At 41.3% G+C, this 22,209-nt stretch overlaps 1 protein-coding gene across 5 annotated transcripts in view; it reads right to left on the reverse strand.

Annotated features, from left to right (window-relative positions):
* Positions 1–20,959, reverse strand: part of CLEC1A (C-type lectin domain family 1 member A) — a 34,197-nt gene extending 13,238 nt beyond the window's left edge. For all 5 annotated transcript variants that reach the window (XR_003970209.1, XR_003970208.1, XM_030321675.1 and 2 more), the window contains exons 1-4: positions 20,077–20,959; positions 8,147–8,245; positions 6,633–6,809; positions 1,918–2,069 (exon numbers count right to left, since the gene is read on the reverse strand). Coding sequence is in view for 3 of the 5 variants with exons in the window: in XM_030321675.1 (XP_030177535.1) it covers positions 1,918–2,069; positions 6,633–6,809; positions 8,147–8,245; positions 20,077–20,191 (543 nt within the window). In the remaining 2 variants the exon portion in view is untranslated. The remainder of the gene's footprint in view (positions 1–1,917; positions 2,070–6,632; positions 6,810–8,146; positions 8,246–20,076) is intronic.
* Positions 20,960–22,209: the final 1,250 nt, after the last annotated feature.

Consider the following 22,209-nt stretch of genomic DNA (forward strand, 5'->3'; position numbering starts at 1 on the left):
GGCTTATATAAAAAAACGAGAGGCAGATTTACAAAGAGATGGGGAGTAATTCTGGGAAATGGAAGAATATGGAAGGACAAGTGTAAACACGGGAAAAATAACCTTTATACAGGGACTGACCCAGAAGGAGAAAAGACTAATGAATATAATTTAATGCAAAAAGATGTAAGAGAAAATTTGGAAAGATGATTTATGTCTCAGACAAGGAAGGGCAGAGAAATTTTTCATATGTGTGTGTCTATTTATATTTTTGTATAGTATTTATATATACATATATACTCATATATAAATTTCTTCCCTAATATCTATATTGAAAATTTTTTATTTTTTTAACATTTATTTATTATTGAGAGAGAGAGACAGAGCATGAGCATGGGAAGGGGCAGAGAGGGAGACACAGAATCTGAAGCAGGCTCCAGGCTCTGAGCTGTCAGCACAGAGCCTGATGTGGGGCTCAAACTCACAAACCGCAAGATCATGATCTGAGCCGAAGTCAGACGGTCAACCAACTGAGCCACCCAGGCGCCCCTATACTGAAATGTTTTTAAGTTATTCACTTCCTTTTACCTAGTCTCACTCTTGATAACATAGAAATTATATAAATTTGTGATAATTATCCATTTTTATGTCCTTCTTTTCCACCATATTACGAGTTCCTTAAGGACACACACATTTTTTTATGTCTTCAACCCTTCAGTTAGTTAATGGCACATGTTTGTTCAAGAAAAGATTATTGGCAGTGTATGTGAAACTATCACTAAGTAATAGTCATCAAGTAGGCCTATCGAAAGAAGTGTAGTTGAAATACTTCCGACTGAAGGGTAGATCCCTCAAATTAAAAGTTCTGAATATAAATCACATGGAAATGATTTAAATATATACAAGGATATGAAGCATGAGAGAAAATCACTGTATAACTTTCACGATATTCCCTACCATTATATATAACGCAGTTCAATTATATACCTGAGTCCTCAGTATGTACGAGAGGTGGGGGAAACAAAGAGAATAAGAAAAATTAGATGGGCTTATGGTAGGACACATTGTCTTAGTCAAATAAAGTTACCTCCCTTTCTGCTTAAATTGAGCTGTCAAGAAAGGATACAAGTATTATTTTAGTGGATAAGAGACAGTGCAGAGTTCTATTCATCACAGATTTCAGAAAGTAGGTAGGAATTTGGATGTAACCAGAGGGATGTTAAGAGTTTGCATAGTGAGGTGGCCTTTTATTTCAATTAAATAATCCTTTGTGGATAAACTACTTACTCTGGGCCGAGACCTCCGCTAAAACAATGATAAATACATAACGGTCACACTGCTTGAGGGACTAAATCCAGAGGCAACGATAAATATTTTTTTAAGGTGGCGACAATTAGTGATTTTTAGAGTTTATTTTAACCGCATATACTTAATATATGTCAATTTATAATTTCACTTTCATATTTGCCTTGACCCGTCTATGTTAGGTTATAAACTTCTGGAAAGCAAGGTATTTATCTGCAAACTCTAGTAATGATTTACTTAATGAAATATTTTTAATGAAAGCCCTTGTCCCTTTATAACGGAAGGACAGGAAGGACTATTTTCATCTTTCTGACACTGCCTCCATATTGTGCCCTTCCCGCCCACATCCAAAGAGGTGAGGCACAAAAACAGTTTTTAATTTGATTCCTGACTGGTGGAGATTTTGAAGCGCCTCCTCTCGTGGTTCTAAGGCATGGGTTTCTGTGGAGAACAGAAAATGCCTTCTTCCATAACCCAGGGAATCACTCGACACAACAGGAGTAAGACTTAGGCCTTGATGGCAGTAAGTGTGAGACTCTGTGAGCATTGACTCCTTAGATTCTTCTTATACGGCGCTTTGAAAGACCTCCTTTTGCGAACAATTCACGCACCGACTAAGCCTCAGGATCTTACCAGCACTTCCTGCGTGTTTATCTTCAGCATGGTGGCGTTCTCTGCAATGCAGAAATATTCACAGCCTTGCCAACTCTTGCTGTCTCTACAGAATCGGTAGCATTTGTCCCCATGCCATTTCCATTTTTCTGGACAAGGGCTGCATCTGTGTTCTTGGAAAGAAACCAATTTTGATACGTTATTTTTCTATCCAGGTCTACCTTCTTTCCTTTCCTGAAGTTATATAGTACGTGATGACTCAAGAGAGAATTGATGCCCTTTCTCTTATTTAGTTGCCCGGGTGATGATAACTACAAATGTTTACCGAACACCCTCTATGTGCCACGAGTTGTTACTGGTACTGAATATACAGTGGAATTTGAAAATATCCAGTGAAAATTGAAACAGGGGCGTCTGGGTGGCTCAGTCGCTTAAGCATCCAACTTCGTCTCAGGTCATGATCTCCCAGGGCCGTGAGTTCGAGCCCCGCGTTGGGCTCCGTGCTGACAGCTCAGAGCCTGGAGCCTGCCTCCGATTCTGTCTCCCTCTCTCCCTGCCCCTCCCCTGCTTGTGCTCTCTCTGTCTCTCTCTCCGTCTCCCTCTCTCGCTCTCAAAAATAAATAAACGTTAAAAAAAAAAAAACTAAAAAAAAAAAAAAAAACTAAAACAGACACTACCTGCTTTCATGGAGTTTGGAACCTAGCAATGAATGATTGGAATTGCTTCTTGCCATATGTAACAGAGAATATTCAGTTTCATAAAGAGCTTTTAATTATGCATGGTATTTAAGAAACAACTGAAGCTTCCATACTTTTCTTCCTCAAAATTCTCTTGAATAATTGTAAAAAAAAAATTTTTTTTTTTTTTATATAGAGAGAGCATGTGCATATGCACGTGTTCAAGCAGGAAAGGGGCAGAGGGAGGGAGACAATTCCAGTCAGGTTCCATGCCCTGCACAGACCCCACGAGGGGCTCAGCTCATGACCATGAGATCATGACCATGAGATCATGACCTGAGCTGAAATCAAGAGTCCAATGCTTAACCGACTGAGCCAACCAGGCACCCAAAGGCTTTTTTTTATTTTTTATTTTTAAAAATTTTTTTTTCAACGTTTATTTATTTTTGGGACAGAGAGAGACAGCGCATGAACGGGGGAGGGGCAGAGAGAGAGGGAGACACAGAATCGGAAACAGGCTCCAGGCTCTGAGCCATCAGCCCAGAGCCTGACGCGGAGCTCGAACTCACGGAGCGCGAGATCGTGACCTGGCTGAAGTCGGACGCTTAACCGACTGCGCCACCTAGGCGCCCCAAAGGCTTTTTTTTAAAATGCAATATATACCAATAAGATATGGACTCTTTTCTCATTCTAAAAAAAGTCAATAAAATTTAAGAAAAAAAAAAAGCATAAGTACTAAGCAAAGTATGAATTCAAAGGGTAAATCTCCATGTGTCAGAAATTAAGATGGGCCCCACAGTCGGAAAAGGTAAGTGCACAGGTCAAGGGTGAGAAGGACTATGTGGGTAGAGGTTATAAGTGTAGGAACTACTCCCTGAAAGCCATGGTTTCAACACTGGTGAGGGTACATGGCCTTGGGCTTTTGAGAACAGATATTTGTAACCACAATCCTTACGGAGGTATGGGAACTCAATCATTCCATAAAAATATATCTATTTTAAAAACAACCCAGTGTCAAAATGTTAACATGTTACAATGTAAATGGTCAATATGCTAATGGGTATGATGTTATTGTTCGCATTTTTTTGTGTGTGTAGATTTGAAATATTTCTTAAGGTAAAACAAAGTTTTAAATAAATAAATAATCTGGGAGATTTTTCGTAAGTTAGTTGATATTTCTGGCTCAGACTTTATAGCAAACTACTTACTCAGCTCTCCACTTGGATATCCATATGATACTTCAAATTCAACAGGCCCAAAACAGTGTTCTTTTGGTTTCTAACCTTCCCCCTCATAACTACAGAATTCTGCCCCATCTCACTTGATCACGTCTCCCCTAATTGCATTGTCCAAAATCTCTGGAGGTATCCTTGACTCCTTTATTTCTCTCACCTCCCATTTTATTCCATCCTTCATTCATCTCCACTAATAACATCCTAGTTTGAGGAACCATCATCGCTCTCCTGGATGATTGCAAAAGCCATTTCTGATGTCATTTCTCTGTTTTCACTCTTCCTTCCTCTAGTCTATTTTCAACATATTTGCAGAGTTAGCCTTTAAAACTCATGGCAGATATATATTTCCTCGGCCGGAGATGCTGCAGTGGATCCTTATTTTGCCCAAAATAGAAGCCAAATCCCTTACCATGTCACCTAACGCCATAAATAATCACTACCACATCTCCTATTAGTTCTCCGCTCCCTCACTCTGCCCTGGGCACACAGGCTCCTTATCATTCCCTGAACAGGCAGTTGTATTCACTTGAGGGCTCCTGCACTTCCTGTTCCGGTTCTTTCCAGAACCTCCTTGGCTGGTTCTTTCCCCATATTATCTACATGGCTAACTCCCCCCAATGCTTCAAATCTTTGCTCCGATACCCTCACCTTATTTAGGAATTCATGGTCTCCCTACTTTAATTAGCAACCCACCATCCCTAAATCCCTGATGCCTCATGCCTTATCTACTTTATTTCCCATAGGATTGATTACCTTCTTATAGATTATGTTTAGTTTGACCAACCCTTTCCTGTGTGCCTGAAACCTGAGCTTTCCCAAAATGTGGGACTTTCAGTACTAAAGCTGGAAAAGTTTCCAGCACACTGGGACAAGTTGATCATCTTATTTTATGTTTTTAAGTCTATTTGTTACCACCACCCCAATAGAGCAAGAGGTCTACGAGGGCAGAAATCTGTGTATACGTTGCATGGCATGCATCAGTCAGTGCTCAATAAATCTTAGCTGAATGGGAGAGTGGATGGATGGATGGATAATGGGAAAGGAATGGAGAGCATCAGAATAAAACTGAGAACGAACATCAAACCAAAGCTATATGGACATTTTCATGGCAATAAGGGATATCGTTAACAGATGGTGGGTAGATTTTATATTTAAGGGAGGCATGGTTTACTTGCATAACCAACTTTCTGTTTGTTTTTATACAGCTAGCTGTAAATCCCAGAGACCACCGGTTTCAGAGAAACTTGGATTACCTTTCGAAGGCACAGCGCCCACCATAGAAGACAACATACAGCGGGTTGTCGGAAGCACAAGAAGAAAAAAACAAGACTCTATGAGGTGGTTAGATGCATTGATCATCTTGACTTTGAGTATGATTGCATAATGTATGTGTACCTTGAACCGTAACGTTATCTACTTCAAATACATACAACTACATTTGTCAACTATTCCTCAGGAAAGTTAACAAAGAAAAACAAAAGAAAGAAAATCGTGACCAGTGAGGCCATGAGTCATGCGGAAAAGAGTCGCCTAGAGAAATGGAAGCGTGCACGTGGGTGCCATTTACTGGCTAACCACGCAGTCTGGCTGTCTGGTTAGCGTGGGAAGTGATACCCGTATGGAGGAGGAAGACTTCAACCCAATTTAAAGTCCGTGAAAGAAAAATAAAAAGTAGACTCGAAATGTGGGTTGCTTCCTGTGCTCACACAATGAGCAGAACAGAAGAGAAGACTAACTGGAATAGAGTTAGGCATGATGAAACCCAAAAAAGACAGGAGAAAAAGGCCTGGGAATGAGATGAGGCTTCCGGTCTTGTGGTCATCAAAGCGTGGCTCATCTATCACTGGCATTGTCATCATCACCACAATGCAGATTTCTGGTACCCAGAGAAGGCAGAGTGGATTTAAATGACTGTGATTTGATTCAGCCTATCAGCATTTTTAAAATTTTTTTTTAGTGTTTATTTATTATTGGGAGACAGAGAGAGACAGAGCATGAGCATGGGAGGGGCAGAGAGAAGGGGAGACACAGAATCTGAAGCGGGGTCCAGACTCCGAGCCGTCAGCACAGAGCCTGATGCGGGGCTCGAACTCACAAACCATGAGATCATGACCTGAGCTTAACTGACTGAGCCACCCAGGTGCCCCGATACCATTTATCAGCATTTTTAACCTGATGCCAGTGTGGTTCTTAAAATGGGAGAACTATAGTTACGAGCTCATTAACTTCTCAGTGAGAAAAGATTTATAAACTCATTACGAAATGTATACTACTCTCAGCTCTTCATGTGCCAAGGTAAATTAAGAAATAACTCTGTATTTTATTTATGTACACTGTTATCTTGGTTATTCAACGTTAATTGTTTTTATTGTGTAAAATGTCTGAATTTGAGGGGCACCTGGGTGGCTTGGTCGGTTAAGCGTCCGACTTCGGCTCAGGTCACGATCTCGCGGTCAGTGAGTTCGAGCCCTGCGTCGGGCTCTGTGCTGACTGCTCAGAGCCTGGAGCCTGTTTCAGATTCTGTGCCTCCCTCTCTCTCTGCCCCTCCCCTGTTCATGCTCTGTCTCTCTCTGTCTCAAAAATAAATAAACGTTAAAAAAAATTTTTTAAATGTCTGGATTTGAAGAATCTTTTTAGTATTATAACATAGAGGTACCTGAACTAAATGATCCAGTAACTGGGGATGGGAGGCGCCCAAATTCTTTATTATGTTTGCCAGACAACAAACTGAATATTATGTGACTCCCAGGTACACGGATGGGAAAGTCAGCTCTACCATGACAGATATCCTGAGGGCGGAGGGAGCTTAGTGAAAAGGACTCACCTCCAGTTTTGTTATAAAGCTCACGACACAGTTTTTCAGCCACGCGCTGCAGAATTTCTGCAAGCTTCCTGTTCTTTGTCTGGAGAGACTGCAGCTGTCGGGAGAGATTCGCCAATCTTTCTTCCTTGTTAGAAATGCTGTCTTGCTGAGTGTTGGAAAGCTGGTAGAACTGGAAAACTAACCCGAGTTACCAAGTCAGACTGGACAGCTGGTTTCTTCATTTCTACTTCCCCTTTTTACATACGGGGAAGAAAAAACATTGTGCTGTTTAAGATCTCATGCTTTGAGCTTTCATATCGCGTGCATTCAAGTTTGAACTGCAGTACACAATAAATTGCATTGTCTCAAGCAGTTTAATTTCTCAAACTCCGTCTTTTGATCTGACAATGTAGAATCATAATAACAGTTTCTAACTTCAGGACTAAAATCTTCACCCATATTCACTACTCAATAAATATTTTGTGCATACGCTTATAGCACTGCTTAACCTGAAACCACAAATCCACTCATCTAATGATTAGTATGTTGACTATGGACAATCAGCATATATTGTTATCTCATTCAGTCATTAAAGTAGTCCTATTATCATTTCCATAGTTTTATGGATTCCCACTGGGCTCAGTGAGAACAAGCAACATCCTTAATATCTCTTGTCTAGAAAATTTCAGCCAACCCTTAGGCTTAAACTCCAGATTTCAGATTTCTAAATCTAAGTAGAAAAGTCCTTCATGAATCATGAAAGTTGCTTCATATCCCTAAAAGTAACGGCGGTCATGAAACAAATTATATCAAAATGAATTAAAACTTTGGAGGCCATGGTAGAAAGAGAAATATATATTTTTTTAATTTTAAAAACTTACGATGTCTTGAACCACCTTCTTCAACTGCTCAGGAAACATTTACTATAGGGTCTCAATCTCATGAAGCAAATTCACCCACTTCACTTTTTTAGTTTTTGAACTTGTCCTTCCTGGTTTGAAATTTCAAGACTTTTCCACACGCATGTTTCCTTGTTTGGTTTTCACAAGATTTTGCAAAATGATTCTATAACTTCCTGGGCTTTCTGAAAAATACTGTGGTCATTAAGGACCTAGTCTGTCCTCCTTATATTGAGGGGGTAGACATCAATGAAATCTCTTCCCTCTGTATTAGCCTGCTGAGTCATGCACACTAAGAGCAAAAACCACTGCCTCTACTCTTTTGTAGGATAAAAGAGGGTTAAACCATGCGTGCATTAAAAATTGCTGATTTTAAATATCGGCATGGAAACGGACAAAACCCTGCTCGATCTCAAACGGAATGTAAAAGTCTAGCTAGCAAGCGATTGCTGCATCTTAATGCTTCTGTCACTACTCATCATTTACATGGGTGCTTTAGAATAAGGTACACTGAAGTACCCATGGGGTTAGGGTTAGGGTTAGAATTAAAGTAAAAAAAAAATTCATAAAAGTATTTCTCATCCCAGACAACCCTTAGAACCAAGATCCTCCCCCCAAGTCAGAGCGCAGACTTACACACAAGCCCCAGGGCCAACAGGCCAAGCAGCAGCACCAAACACAGAGTCAGCAGGGTCAGGGCCACTGGACGCCAAACTGAAGAGGGAGGCCGGTGCCCTGCAGGGAGCAAAGGAAAAGGCAGGATTTCGCTTTTTGTTCCTCTGGATCTCTGCCACCAGTGGGCAAGTGAGAAGAGCTGGTTCTGAGAAGGAACCCCTTCTGCAGGAAAACAGTAACCAGGGGCTAGATAACATGCCCTCCATCCTCAGGAATGCTGTTAAAAGGCTCACTGCCAAGCCTCACTTACACAGCGGGAATCCTTCACCGGCCCCACGGAGTTCCGCCGCCCTGCCCCCCCCCCCACCCCCGTTCTACTTTGCGCTGCATCGAGCAACGCATTGCCAGTATCTTTATAAGCTGGTTTGTGTAACCTTCTTTTTTGCCAAAATCCGAGTTATGAAAGACATGGAACTGCCTCAGCGAGGAACTGTTGTTCACACCAGCAGAGAGGTGAAATTAGTGTGCTGTTACTTTCGCAACGCATCGCCCCCCCCTCCACGTTCCGCATCGTGTTTCTTCTGAAAAGCAAATTGCGTATGACTAATGAGAAGTGATCATTTTACTGTTTGCTTTTGGGGATTTCTTTGTTGAAAGCCCCTTTCCTGTAAGGATTTTGTTCGTTCACTTCATTTATATCTCTGTCAAAATGGACCGTCAAGAAACGTGATCATCAGGGGCTCAAGGATGAATCTAAGCTATCTCAATTTAGAACAGTTAAATAATAAATGCTGCACCCCCACAGTCGTGCTTTGTGGTAACCGCAGAGGAGCTACTGGGTCAACAGGGAACTGTCACCTGCTGAGGCTGGCTATGGATACGAATGACCTGTGTGGTATCCTACAAGGAAGACGCTGCCCCCACCCCCGAACGTGTGGCATCTAGCATCGTGATTAAAATGAACAAAGAAAGAGCAAAACCCTCAATAAAACTCTGATGCTTCCTTGAAACTGTGTTTCCCTTCATTGGGAATGTTAGGTCAGGTCCTAAAACAAAAAGGTTGAAGACATCTGAATTCATCTCCTCTTTGATACAGTCCTCCATGTCATGTATTCTAGGTCGTGTATTCTAGGTGTAATTTGTGTTACACCTTATTTCCAAGTGGGGAATGATAAGTAGTAATGATGGTGTAGAAATAGCGAATGTGTGGGGCCCTGGGTGGCTCATCCAGTCAAGCATCTGACTCTTGATTTCTGCTCAGGTCCTAATGTGAGCCCTGCTTCAGGCTCTGCACTAACAGGATGGAGCCTGCTTAGGATTCTCTCTCTATCTGTCTCTCTCTCTCTCTCTCAAAATAAGATATATAATTTTTTTGACATTGGAATTGATATATTTTAAACTGTGAATCTTATTTTCTACTAACAATCACCTCCATGAAAACTTCCACTGGATTGCATTACATTTAGAAAAAAATCCAAATTACTTTTCATGAAGACTCAGATTGCTCTTTAAAAAAAAATTAGGGGCTCCTGGGTGGCTCAGTCGGTTAAGCATCCGACTTCGGCTCAGGTCATGATCTCCCGGTTCGTGGGTTCCAGCCCCGCGTCGGGGCTCAGACAGCTGACAGCTCAGAGCCTGGAGCCTGTTTCAGATTCTGTGTCTCCCTCTCTCTCTGACCCTACCCAGTTCATTCTCTGTCTCTCTCTGTCTCAAAAATAAATAAACGTTAAGAAAAAAAAGAATTAAAAATAAAAAAAATTAAATTGGATTATATTATTTCCCCACCTAAAAGCTTCCTATAGCTTTCTTGCACTTAAAATAAAATTCTACAAGAGTCTTGTTCTTCCGGACCCTACCTAGTTCTTTCATTCTTTTCTGAACTACTCTCCCCTCATTCAAAGATCCTACACACAGTGGCCTCTGTTTAACCTTGAAACAAACTTGTCCTTTGTGTTACCCTGTGTTAGCTCCGCCTCTGCTCCTGCATAATTAATTGGCAGGCTACTCCCTGCTCCTCAACTTTCCATTTAAATGATGCACCCTTGGAAGAGGTCCAGGAGTTCATTTCTTTTTTAAGTTTAGGTATTTATTTTGAGAGAGACGGAGTGTAAGCAGGGGAGTGGCAGAGAGAGAGAGAGAGAGAGAGAGAGATAGAGAGAGAGAGAGATAATCCCAAGCAGGCTCTGCAAGGTCAGCACAGAGCTTGAGGGGGGGCTTACACTCACCAACAGGGAGATCATGACCTAAGCCAAAATCAAGAGTCAGACGCTTAGTCGATTGAGCTACCCAGGCACCCTAAACATTGTTGATTTTTAAAAATCTATTGCGTTTTCAGCCATATTTCTGACAGCAGAAGGTGGACTCAGCTAAATTCATCTTCTAGCCATACTGGTTTCTATTCACTGACTTGTGTGAGATTCTGAATCACGAACAGATATTGGAGAGATGTGCTTTCTTCCCCATTTCCTTTGATTATGTGGCCTATGGGATTTGGTCTAAATTTTCCTGGAAATTGTTGGACTGTCAAGGCATTGACTTAAGAGTATCTCAGATCAACAGAACATAAAAGTACGAGATCAGAAGCCAGAATATAGCTGATGCTAAACATCCTCTCCAAACCCTAAGTCTTTTTAAAGTTCCTTATGGCCAAAAAAACCTTAAATAGGTGGATATTTCTGGATTCCAGAGGTACTAGCCCATATGTGCACCCACCACCATGATGGCTTTATTTTTCTCTATATATCTTAATACTATCAAATATATTATATATCTTACTCGTTTCTGTCGGTTTATATCTGTCTTACCCCAATAGAAAGTAAGCTCCTTTTTGAAGAAGATTATTGTCTATTTAGTCACTAGAAAAACATCAGTTCTAGCACCTAGAACATCAGGTGAAATCAGCTCAATTAATGTGGAAGGAAGGAAGGAAGGAAGGAAGGAAGGAAGGAAGGAAGGTGCAGATTATATATAAATATCTGTCATATACCTATCTACTCCTGCTGAAACCTATTTATATTAATACACTCTGAAGGCATAAACTATTTCTTAAATGCTGTTCCTTTTTTATGACTAATATTTCCCTGGTCCAAATTATAAATAATAAGAAGGTACACAGAAAGAAAACTATAGAAATCAACCAAACTATCCCTTAAGAAACCTGCTCTTCCTCGTATAATATCGGGGCCCAAGAGAGGTGTTGATCTTCTACCGAAAGAATAAAAAAGAAGAATCTTAAACCTTTACTGTAAAGCAAGGGCATGGACTTAACATATAGAATATTATCTAATAATAATTATATCCATGTAAAGAATAAATACATCACCTTTCCTAAGATTGTCTCTAGGACAGAAGACAAAAGCAGGAGTCTATATCTTTTGCTAAGGAACAAAGTTATAAAAATTCCCTTCTAAAGAATCATCTTTCCCTGGTCATTTGGAAATTTTTCTACTCTGACTCTCCTCTCTCTCCCTCCTTTTCTCCCTTCCTCCCTCCTTCCCTCTCTCTCCCTGCCTCCCTCTCTCAGTATTCACAATCTCTTCCTGTTTATCTCAAGACTCAGAAAAACACAACCCTAGGGAGTTTCTACAGGAGGTGTGCTCATTTCCCAGGAAACCGGGCTTCCATAATGGAAAGCCCTTGGAGTTGAGAGTTTCACTTTTTTTTTTTTCTTTCTTTCTTTCTTTCTTTTTTTTTTTTTTTGATGTTATATTTCCCTCTATTTTTCTAAGTTTAATATTCCTGAGTTTTATTCCAAGTGTCTTGATCATAAAATGAGGTCTGTCTCTAGGGGCCACCTCCACCCTGAAATAAGAAAAAAAAAAAAAAAAAAAAAACTGCCTGGGAGGTGCTTCAGTTTGGCTTGGCTTTATCGTGGTTCTATTTTTTGGAAGAGAACCCCTGTGCTGTCCCCTGAGGCATGTTTAGAAAAAGGTGTGGACAGGGCAAAGAATGGTATAAACATCTTTAGGAATAATGAGATACATATATAAAAAAAAAAAAACAAAACACCCCTTTCCTGTATCTTTTTACTATAACTATATTATAAAAGGCTACAGTGCTGAGGTCAAGTTTGGAAGGCAAATTCCTTTGTAATTATAAGAAACGTTGTAGATGAAGAGAGTTGGCATCCTTGACCGGTTAGTTACTCTTTCTTCATCAGGCGTCAGAAAGGGGGAGTTTCCCTTGAAAGAAAGGCTCCATTCCCAGGGCCTATAAGAAATGACACCTGTATTACCAGATGTAGTTTTTTAGTATGCCTCTGAAAGAGAAAGCATAATAAAAGCTGGAAAAGACACAGAGAATCTAAATAATTTGCACAAAGCCACATGGCAAACTAGGGCCAGAGACAGGATTACATTATCATGCTTAACAGCACACTTTGTAGACTTCTCCTTTACCAGGACTCACAGACATAATGGAGGCGAATTAGACCGGTGGCAAGGTGCATCATCTTTCAGAAATTACTTTTAACGTTTTTTAATCATGAGATATTGCCGCTTAGATATCTGACTTTCAAATTTCCAATGTTGTCTTTTTAGCAACTTCTTTTTGTTTCCTTACTCCTCCCATAGGGCACAGAATAAATCTCTGGGAGAATATTTGAGGGGCCGTGAGTTGAGAATATTTTTCAGTGTTCATGAAAACGCAGATTTTCATTATCTTATGATTTTCTTTCACATCCTATTCAATATTTTCATTCTCTCTAAAAGTAAATGGATGTTATTCTTCCTATCATTTCAAAAGAATATGCATCTAAAAATGTATAACCTATTTGCAGAATATCATTGAGTTTTTAACTCACTGCAATTAGAAAGTCGATTACACATATGTTTTTGAGTAAAATTTAGGTGAGTCAATTTTATATCTTAATTAAGAAGTTTCACTTATGAAACACAATTCAAAAATAACATCGCTACTCATAAAGATTGCTAACACTCCTTGAGTTACTAAGATAAATGCCTTATGCATTATCTCGTATCTTACAACCCCCTGTGAGTAGATACTCCTCATGATCCCCATTTTACAGGCAGGTAACTGAGTCCTAGAGGGGTGAGTCCCCTTACCCAAGGACACACAGCTTTTGATAATGACAACTACTGAGTGTATTATGTGGTCATATTTCATTTGACTCATCCAAAAACTACCCAAGAGGGCACTATTTTTAACCTTCCTTTGGATTTTTAAAAACTGCAGTATCTAGGAGTTGCTTAATTTGCTTAAGTTTGCACAGCTAGTAAGTGAAGGAGCAAATGAAATTTGGCTGCAATTTTTAAATCATTTTCCTAGCCTCCCAACAGATCCCACATCAATATTTGTCCTTATATGGCAGTTCCGTATGGAATTATGGAAAGACTCTAGTGTTTTACCGCTTACTACTTTTCACTTCTTTATTGTGAAACACCTCAGAAATAGCCACCTTAAATCATACCTTCCCTACTCTGCCACCAAATGCAAGTTTAAGTTCTTCCTAAAGGAAAAACAAGTCTTCTTGGTATAAAAGACCCTGCGTAGCAGGATCCCATCCAACGTTTTAGCTTCATCTGCCAAAGGTCCCTCCTCATATGCCCCTTTTCTTTGAAGACTATGTCTCAGCCCATTAATCGACCTTCTCATTGCGTTTGACTCTGCGGGTGATTCCTCCAATGATCTTATCCTGATCTAAATTCCCATCCAAAAGTAATACTTCACCTTTTCCCTCTGAGTTCTTGCCTTTCTTAATTTTACCCACTAATACACTCTCCCAGGCTAGCTCTTACCTATCTGCTTTTGTCCCTGCCCGCGTCTTCCTCACTACTAGTGCCCATCTTGCTCTGCCAAGAGCAAATGTCACCTCGTTCAAGGATATTCACATGAGTAAACACAGTCAGGAACTTGTTCATCCCTATCTGCTCTTGTGGCCTTCTACACATCCTCAATAGCGTTTACCTGCCATTTTCTTGTAATTGATTCCCATTACTCCTTCCACTTCTCCAAGCACCTAAAAATCGGCTCTCCTCATCAATGTACGGAAAACAAAAGGTTGCCAGACAGGAGGCAGGTGACGGGGTGGACAAAATGAGTGAAAGAGAGTGGGAGGTACAGGCGTCTAGTTATGGAATGAATAAGTCAAGGAACGGAAGGGACAGCATGGGAAACACAGTCATTGCGATTGCCATAGCATCGTGTGCCGATGGATGGCAGCTACACTTGTGGGGACCAAAGCATGAACTTATCAAATCACTAAGTTGCACAGCTGAAACCGATGAAACATTTTGGGTCGACAATACTTCGCTTAAATAAAAATAATAATAGCCTTCCATGTCTACCATCTTGCTTGATGTTAAATAGGTATGCCTTAAAGATTTGTTGGATCGGTGAGATGTGATTTATGCCATGGCATGTAAGTGACACTTTAGTTGAGGAAGGGAAGCTAAAAAGCCAGAAAAATTTGAGAATATTGTAATGAACGTAAGCAGCGGTAAAGCAGAACATAAATGTGTAATTAAAGTGTTTTTATGTTTTTTTCTTAAACCCTAATATGTCTTCAGGTTCTTTTGATAGGTTTATAGTCTTCTGTTGGAACGTTGGCCTATCAGAGGAAGCATGATGAAAACACACAGGAGGGAAAATGCTGGGATTCTTCTTCTAGGGATGGAATACATTCATGCAAATAAAATGCCTCACTGGACTCTTAAAAATAATAATAATAATAATATATAATAATATAAATTTTCAAATGCACTTGCGCAAACTCATAATACCTCAGATCTGACACTTGATCTTTTCTCTTTACAGCTAACTCCTCAAAAAGAGAATATTTAAAAAGGAAAATGACAAATTGTTTATTTTCCTATTTAACTAGGTTCCTTCCGAAGTCCTGTATTAAAAATTACCAATAATCTATTTTCTTCTTATTGCTAAACAATAAATTGTTTTAGCCTTCCTTTTGCTGCATTTCTGCAATATTTATTATTTAAAAATTTTTTTCATGTTTATTTATTTCTGAGACAGAGAGAAAGAGCATGAGTGGGGGAGGGGCAGAGAGAGGGGGGTACACAGAATCCGAAGCAGGCTCCAGGCTCCGAGCCATCAGCACAGAGCCCCACGCGGGGCTCGAACTCACAAACCATGAGATCATGACCTGAGCCAAAGTTGGTCGCTCAACCAACTGAGCCACCCCAGGCGCCCCTATTATTTATTATTTTTAAAATTCACCATTGACTTTTCCATTTCTCTTGAAGTTATTGTTTTTTGACTTCCTTAATGTCTCTCTCTCTCCTGGTCCACCTCTGCCACTGTTTACCATTCATTATCAGTAGCTTTTATTGGAACGTCTCATCCATCCTGCCCCTGATTCTCTCCTCGGAACTCTATTCCTTCGGGGTTTTTTGTCTTTTCATTTTCCATTCTCCTTCTCAGTGACCTTGCTCATCCTCAGAAAGTTTAATTCTAACCAAGATGTCAACAATTCTCACATATATATGTAGCTCAAAATCCTTACTTGCAACCCACTTGCAACACATCCAAGTGTCTGGGCAACTCCAACTGCCCGGAGTTTCTACCCCAATTGTTGGCAACACCATCTACAGAACATTGGTGGAACCTAATCAACCTGTGCTCTTTCTTTCCTTGTCTTTCCACTTGTAACCAGTCACCAACTCTTTAAACTCTATCTCCTCAGCGTCTGATTCCCCCTTCTCATTCTCACACTACTTCAGTTTAGGTTCTTCTAATCTCACACTTAGCTAATGCTAACTACCTAGGTATTAGCTCGTGCAGTTTCGTACCCCTGCAATGCATCTACCTCTTTGCAGCCTAGATGGTTTTCTAAAAACACAAAACTGATTACGTTACTCCTGTTTAAATCCTTCTGTGAGCTTATTGTACTGAATTGGAATGAAATACCTCAATATGACATAATAGGCCCTTTTAAACCTTTCCATACTAGCTCTTGTCAGCTTCCCCTCTCTCCAACTCTACCATCAGCCAGAATGCAGTGCTTACAGATCTCTGAAAACACAGTTACTTATGCCCTCCGTGGCTTTTCTGTCATGTGTCTGTCTGCCTATCATGCCCCTAACCCTTAAACCCTCCCAGCTTTGTTTTCATATGATGTAGAACTTTCTTTCTTCCTTCCTTCCTTCCTTCCTCCCTCTTTCTTTCTTTCTTCTTTCCTCAAGTTAGTTACTACAGCTCAGTCTTGGCTTCAGGAACTGAACCCAGTGATTCATCTCTCATATATGACACCCAGTGCTCATCCCAACAAGTGCCCTCCTTAATGCCCATCACCCATTTAGCCCATCTTCCCACCTGTCTCCCCTCCAGCAATCCTCAGTTTGTTCTCTGTGTTTAAAGAGTGTCTTATGGTGTGCCTCCCTCTCTCTTTTTATCTTATTTGTCCTCCCCTTCCCCTATGTTCGCCTGTTGGCTTTCTCACATTCCACATACGAGTGAAATACCTCTGTCTTTCTCTGAGTGATTTATTTTGCCTAATGTAATACCCTTCAGTTCCATCCATGTCGTTGCAAATGGCAAGACTTCATTCTTTTTTGTTGCCAAGTAGTATTCCATTCTGTATATAAACCACAGCTTCTTTATCCATTCAACAGTTGATGGACATTTGGGATCTTTTCATAATTTGGCTTTTGGTCGATAGCCAATACCAACAAATTGGTTGATAGTGGCTGATAGAGTTGCTATAAATATTGAGGTGCATGTTCTCCTTCAAGTCAGCATTATTGCATCCTTCACAATTGCATCAAAGACCATAAATACCTAGGAATAAACCTAACCAAGAGGTAAAAGATCTGTATACTGAAAACTATAGAAAGCGTATGATAGAAATTGAAGAAGACACAAAACTTTAAGTTTCCTCATAAACAGGGATCATATTATATTTGCTATTACTTTGCAATATCGTATTTGGCATACCTTGCAATATGCCTGGCATAACGTAACCTTGAACATAAGTTTTTAGAAAGAGGTATGAGGACATGTCTTTCACTTTTCCTTTTTATCTTCTGAATTGTTTAGCATTTTTTAAGATGAACATAACTTTATACTGAAAAAATGAAAATCGAGGAAATAAACGAGTGGACATAATTTATTTTATTGATTTAGAGAAAAAAATTAATTTTCCAATCATAAGAACTTAAATCTGCATGCCAAAATATTCCCGGAGTGAGTTTTGCTCTGGTATTTTTCCCCTTCTCCTCCTCCTCCTCCTCCTTCTTCTCCTTTTTTTAATGTTTGTTTGTTTTTGAGAGAAAGAGAAACAGCATGAGCTGGGGAGGGGCAGAGAGAGAGGGAGTCACAGAATCCAAAGCAGGCTCAGGCTCTGAGCTGTCAGCACAGAGCCCATCGCAGGTTCGAATTTCACAAGCCGTGAGATCATGACCTGAGCCGAAGTCGGATGTTTAAACCAACTGAGCCCACCCACATGCCCTTCCTTTGCTCTGTTATTTTTAATAGTAAAATTATATCAGATCATTTTCCTAAGAAATAATTAAACTTTCAACAGTGACATCCCTTTAAATATTTGCATCAGCACAAGGTAAAAACGAAGTATCATACATGAAGGGCAAGATAACTATTTTCAGAGGTTTGCCTTCAAGACACTTCTTTGTAACCTTTACTCCTACTGTTTCAGTTTCCCCTTCTAAGGGAAAGGTTGCCAGATGTTTCACTAAGTGTTTTATCCTGCCCCACCTACCTCTCCACCCCCTAGCTCGGCAGAACTTATTTGTACACCCTGTTCCTGATTATGCTGATCACTGATCTTTGTGAGTTCCTGGCTCTAGCTAAAGATGAAAACTGAAGTTATACACAAGCCACTTAAAACCACAGCCGTGAAAGCTGATTCTTCACAGGATTTGTTGGAGGAAAACATATCGGATCGTGCGGCTCATAATCGGTGGCTACAGAAACTGACATCCCAAAGTTGTCACTTTGCTTCACATCAAGGAGGCTAGAAGTCCCCAATATCTTCTTACAACTTAGTAGATAGTGTAGTAGAAAGAAAACAATAAGATACAGTCACATTAGTGAGTCTCAGGTGGTGATCATTCAATGAACAGAAACTGAATGGAAAGGTTTAATAGAGGAAAGGAAGAAAACCTCAAAGTTATTTGATAAAGGAGAAGTGGAAGGGAACGGTGAAAAAGTATGTGTCCAGATTTATAGAAGTGAAGAAAACCTGAGTGTGGCCAAAAGAGAAGGACATACTACGATCCTGTCACTGATTAAGAATCTCTCTGATGCAGGGGCGCCTGGATGGCTCAGTCGGTTAAGCTTCCGACTTCAGCTCAGGTCATGATCTCGCTGTCCGTGAGTTCGAGCCCCGCGTCAGGCTCTGTGCTGACAGCTCAGAGCCTGAAGCCTGTTTCAGATTCTGTGTCTCCCTCTCTCTCTGACCCTCCCTGTTCATGCTCTGTCTCTCTCTGTCTCAAAAATAAAAAATAAAAAAAAAAAAAAAAGAATCTCTCTGATGCAGACTAACACAAAAATGTTAAACAGAACACTTAGGAATTCTCAAGGAATGGCATACTGAAAAGAAACACACAGGTATGTCTGTGGTATGCCAAGGACTTTACATAACTTCTCAACCTTAAACCCCAGCCACTCTATAAAATAGAAGTTTCATATACACAAATGCTTAAAATACTTTGAGGCACACAACGCTCACTGTATACGTGTTTACTGTCGCTAACATTTTATAAATGAAGGAATTGAGGCCCCAGAATACTTAAGCGACTTGTCCGATACCCCAGTCTGTAAGCAGCACAGCTGATATTGGAACCTGGCTCTGGGGCACCCGGGTGGCTCCGTCGGTTAAGCGTCCCACTTTGGCCCAGGTCATGATCCTGCCGCTTTGTGGGTTCGAGCCCCACATCGGGCTCTGTGTTGACAGCTCGGAGCCTGGAGTCTGCTTCAGATTCTGTATCTCTCTCCCTCTCTCCCTCTCTCTCTCTCTCTCTCTGCCCCTCCCCTGCTTGCACTCTGTCCCTCTGTCTCCTATAAATAAATACTAAAACAAAAAAACAAAAAAAGAGCCTGTTTCTGTGTTATGCTGTGAGGTCTTTCCACTAGAACTCAAATCACATTTCGCCTTACATTGACTGAGTTGCCCAGGATATAAGATCCTTCTCTCTGTATATGAATTCTATGGACTGAAAAAAAATATTTTTATTGCTATGTCAGAAAGTGAGTTATTGGAAATAGAAGCATAAGGTAGAAACTTAACTAAGGTAGAAATGTAACTAAGATGAAATATTTTTATAGTTCACTTCAACCATCTCAGTAATATTCTGGTAGTAAGTAGAACAAAAGGGAACAGAATGGGATGTTATTGCATCTGAGGCCACTATTTAGATCATCGAATCACCGAATTAAGCTAAGGGGACCTTAGAAAGCATTTACTTTAATCCCACCTCATCTCACATATGATAAAAACCAACACCTGATGTTGACATGACTCTCCCGAGGCCTCACAACTTCAAGATGCAGAATTATGACAAAATACCCAGGTTGCTGTGTCTGCTGGGAAAACTCCTTCTAAAGCCACGAGTCCCAAACCAGCGAATTCCCAGATCGGATCGCAGATGGTAAATAGAACAGCATTGGATTTGGCCTTCATGGGAAGCCGGGAAAGAGAAGGAATGCTGCTTTAATTCTACATACAATCTCACCTTTGTATACTTATACCTACTTGGTAAACACAATACACCCTTAACTGCAAACCACTGTGCTCATGATAGAATCTTAGAAAAATAAACATCTTTGTTCGTGCTGAGCTTAGTTTTTCAGACGTTCATATACGAGGCACACAGGTTGTGGAAAGTGCACAGTGACAGGTAATTATCAATCATGGAAACACTTTCTCTTTCCCTCATGTGGCGCATTCCCCAGAGAGAGAGCTCATCCCATGCATCGCCCAAGGGTCTTGCCAATTTGCACTCCGGGAGGCAGAGTACCTTTGCGTCCAGCCTCTGGCTGCTGGCTTGGAGACGAGGCTCGAGAATGCACACTCACGACGGTGTCCCCATCGTCATCCAGCATGTCCCTTGTGCTGCTGTACTTGGCCTGCATCTGGATTCCTGCAGGGATGAGGCTGGGCCGCAGTTTGATTGCACCCAAGCCGCGTGGCTTCTGCGAGCACCACAGGAACTACTGCCCTGAAAGTCATTCCCGATGTTCTTCTATCCCAGCGAGTAGCAGGGGAAGCCTCTGGCTCCAGTTCCTGCCTGGAGAGGCCCAGCCCCTCTCCTGGGAACTTGTACGCGGAATGCCAAATTGCTCAGGCAGAGGGGAAATAGCATGTGTTTTTCATTTGGGCGGTCTCCGTCTGAACAATTTTCGAAGGGTTGCACTTCTCGGATCCCTTTTGTTCATTTATTTATTATTCCTGTGTAAGTACAGTGCAAAAAAAAGGGAGGGGGGCAAGACCTTATAATCACACACAGATTCCTTCAGGCTCTGCAGAGTAATAATCGGCCGAAGAGATACGTATCACCTGTTTCTTATCTACCATACACTCACTGAGTCACTTAGATGAAGGTTAACTTCTGTGCCTTTATGAAAAGAGAACAGACGACAGGGCCTCCCTCTTCCGCGAGGGCATATTGTGTAGTATGAAATGTCATATACGTGGGATGTCAGCACGGAAACTATTTCGAGAACATCTCATTGATTGTGCTTTTCCGTTTTACAGAAAAAGGAGATTGAAGTCCAGTGAGCTGAAGAAAGTGGTTGTTGTAAAGTCACATAGCTAGTTAGGGACAGTATTAGCTTTACAAGTGTTCCCCTATTGGACTTCTCCAGAAACAAAGGAACTGGCAGGTGCCATTTCCCTCCCCCGCCCCTCAACATAAACAGCAACCACCTGCAGGAACCAGTGCCGTGCTGATTCACTACCTAACTTGCTAATACGCACCACCAGCCCCCCCCCCCCCCCCCCATCTTCCCATGCTGCTTCAGAATATCTGCCCTTTCCAATTATGCTTGCCTCCGTCTTGGCACTGCAGGTCCCCTCCCCCCAGAAGACCAGTGTAAACCTTGCCAACGCCCAGTCTACCGCCCCACAGGTTTTGCAGGGTCCCGGGCCAGTTTTGGCAGTGAGAGTGGTGGCAGTGGGTCCCACAGAGGACTGGCAGGCACCTTATTGAAACTGTGTGCCCTGCCCATACATGCTTTGCAGATCTGGCTTTGTAAAGGTGGTGATGGTGGCAGGTCTCATTTTGCAAGCACACCAGCATGCGCCTTACTAAAACTGTGGATCCTACCCTGGCCAGTCCCATGTCTGTGGCAGTGGCATGCCTGTTCCAAAAAACTCTTGGGCATAGCCCATTCAAATTGGGGTCCCAAGGCCGACAGTGTGCAAGCAGCCCCAATAGGGGCCAGCATCACTCCAAAGTGACTCCTGCCCTGGGATGAGAGGAAGATAAACACACATGCCAGTTAGAGGGCTGCCCCAGCAGTGGGCTGGGGGCACACTGCGGGTTAGATTGTAGGCCCCACTCACCAAAGAAAACTTCTTAGGGGACACTACAGGGAAAGTGCCCTGCAATTTGCTACTACTGCATCTCTGGCAAATGCCTGGTCAGACTCAGCTTGAACCCAAGGTGGCCCCAGACTGGTCCACTAACACCACAGAGACAAAACACTGCCCCAAACATGGAAAGAAAACCACTGCAGATGACTGGACTGAAAGAAAAGCAGTCAAGACTCAACAGCAAAGCCCACACAGCACACATAGGAGATACCCCTGAAGCACCAGGTTCAAGAGAAGGAGATGTAGCTGGCTTCCCTAACACGCAGAAACAGACAGAGGGAATTAGACAAAGTGAGGAGACAGGAATATGTCCAAAATGAAAGAACAGGACAAAACTACAACAAGAGATCTAAGCAAAATGGATATAAGTAATATGCCTTAGAGAGAATTTAAGTAATAATCATAACTTCACCCATAGGACTTGAGAAAAATGTGGAGGGTATCAGTGAGACCCTTAAAGAGTTTAAAAATAACATATCAGAGATGAAGAGCATAATAAATGAAACTAAAAATAAACTAGATGGAATAAATAGCAGCCTAGAGGAAGCAGAAGAAC

The sequence above is a fragment of the Lynx canadensis genome, chromosome B4 (assembly GCF_007474595.2).
Source record: "Lynx canadensis isolate LIC74 chromosome B4, mLynCan4.pri.v2, whole genome shotgun sequence".
NCBI lineage: Eukaryota > Metazoa > Chordata > Mammalia > Carnivora > Felidae > Lynx > Lynx canadensis.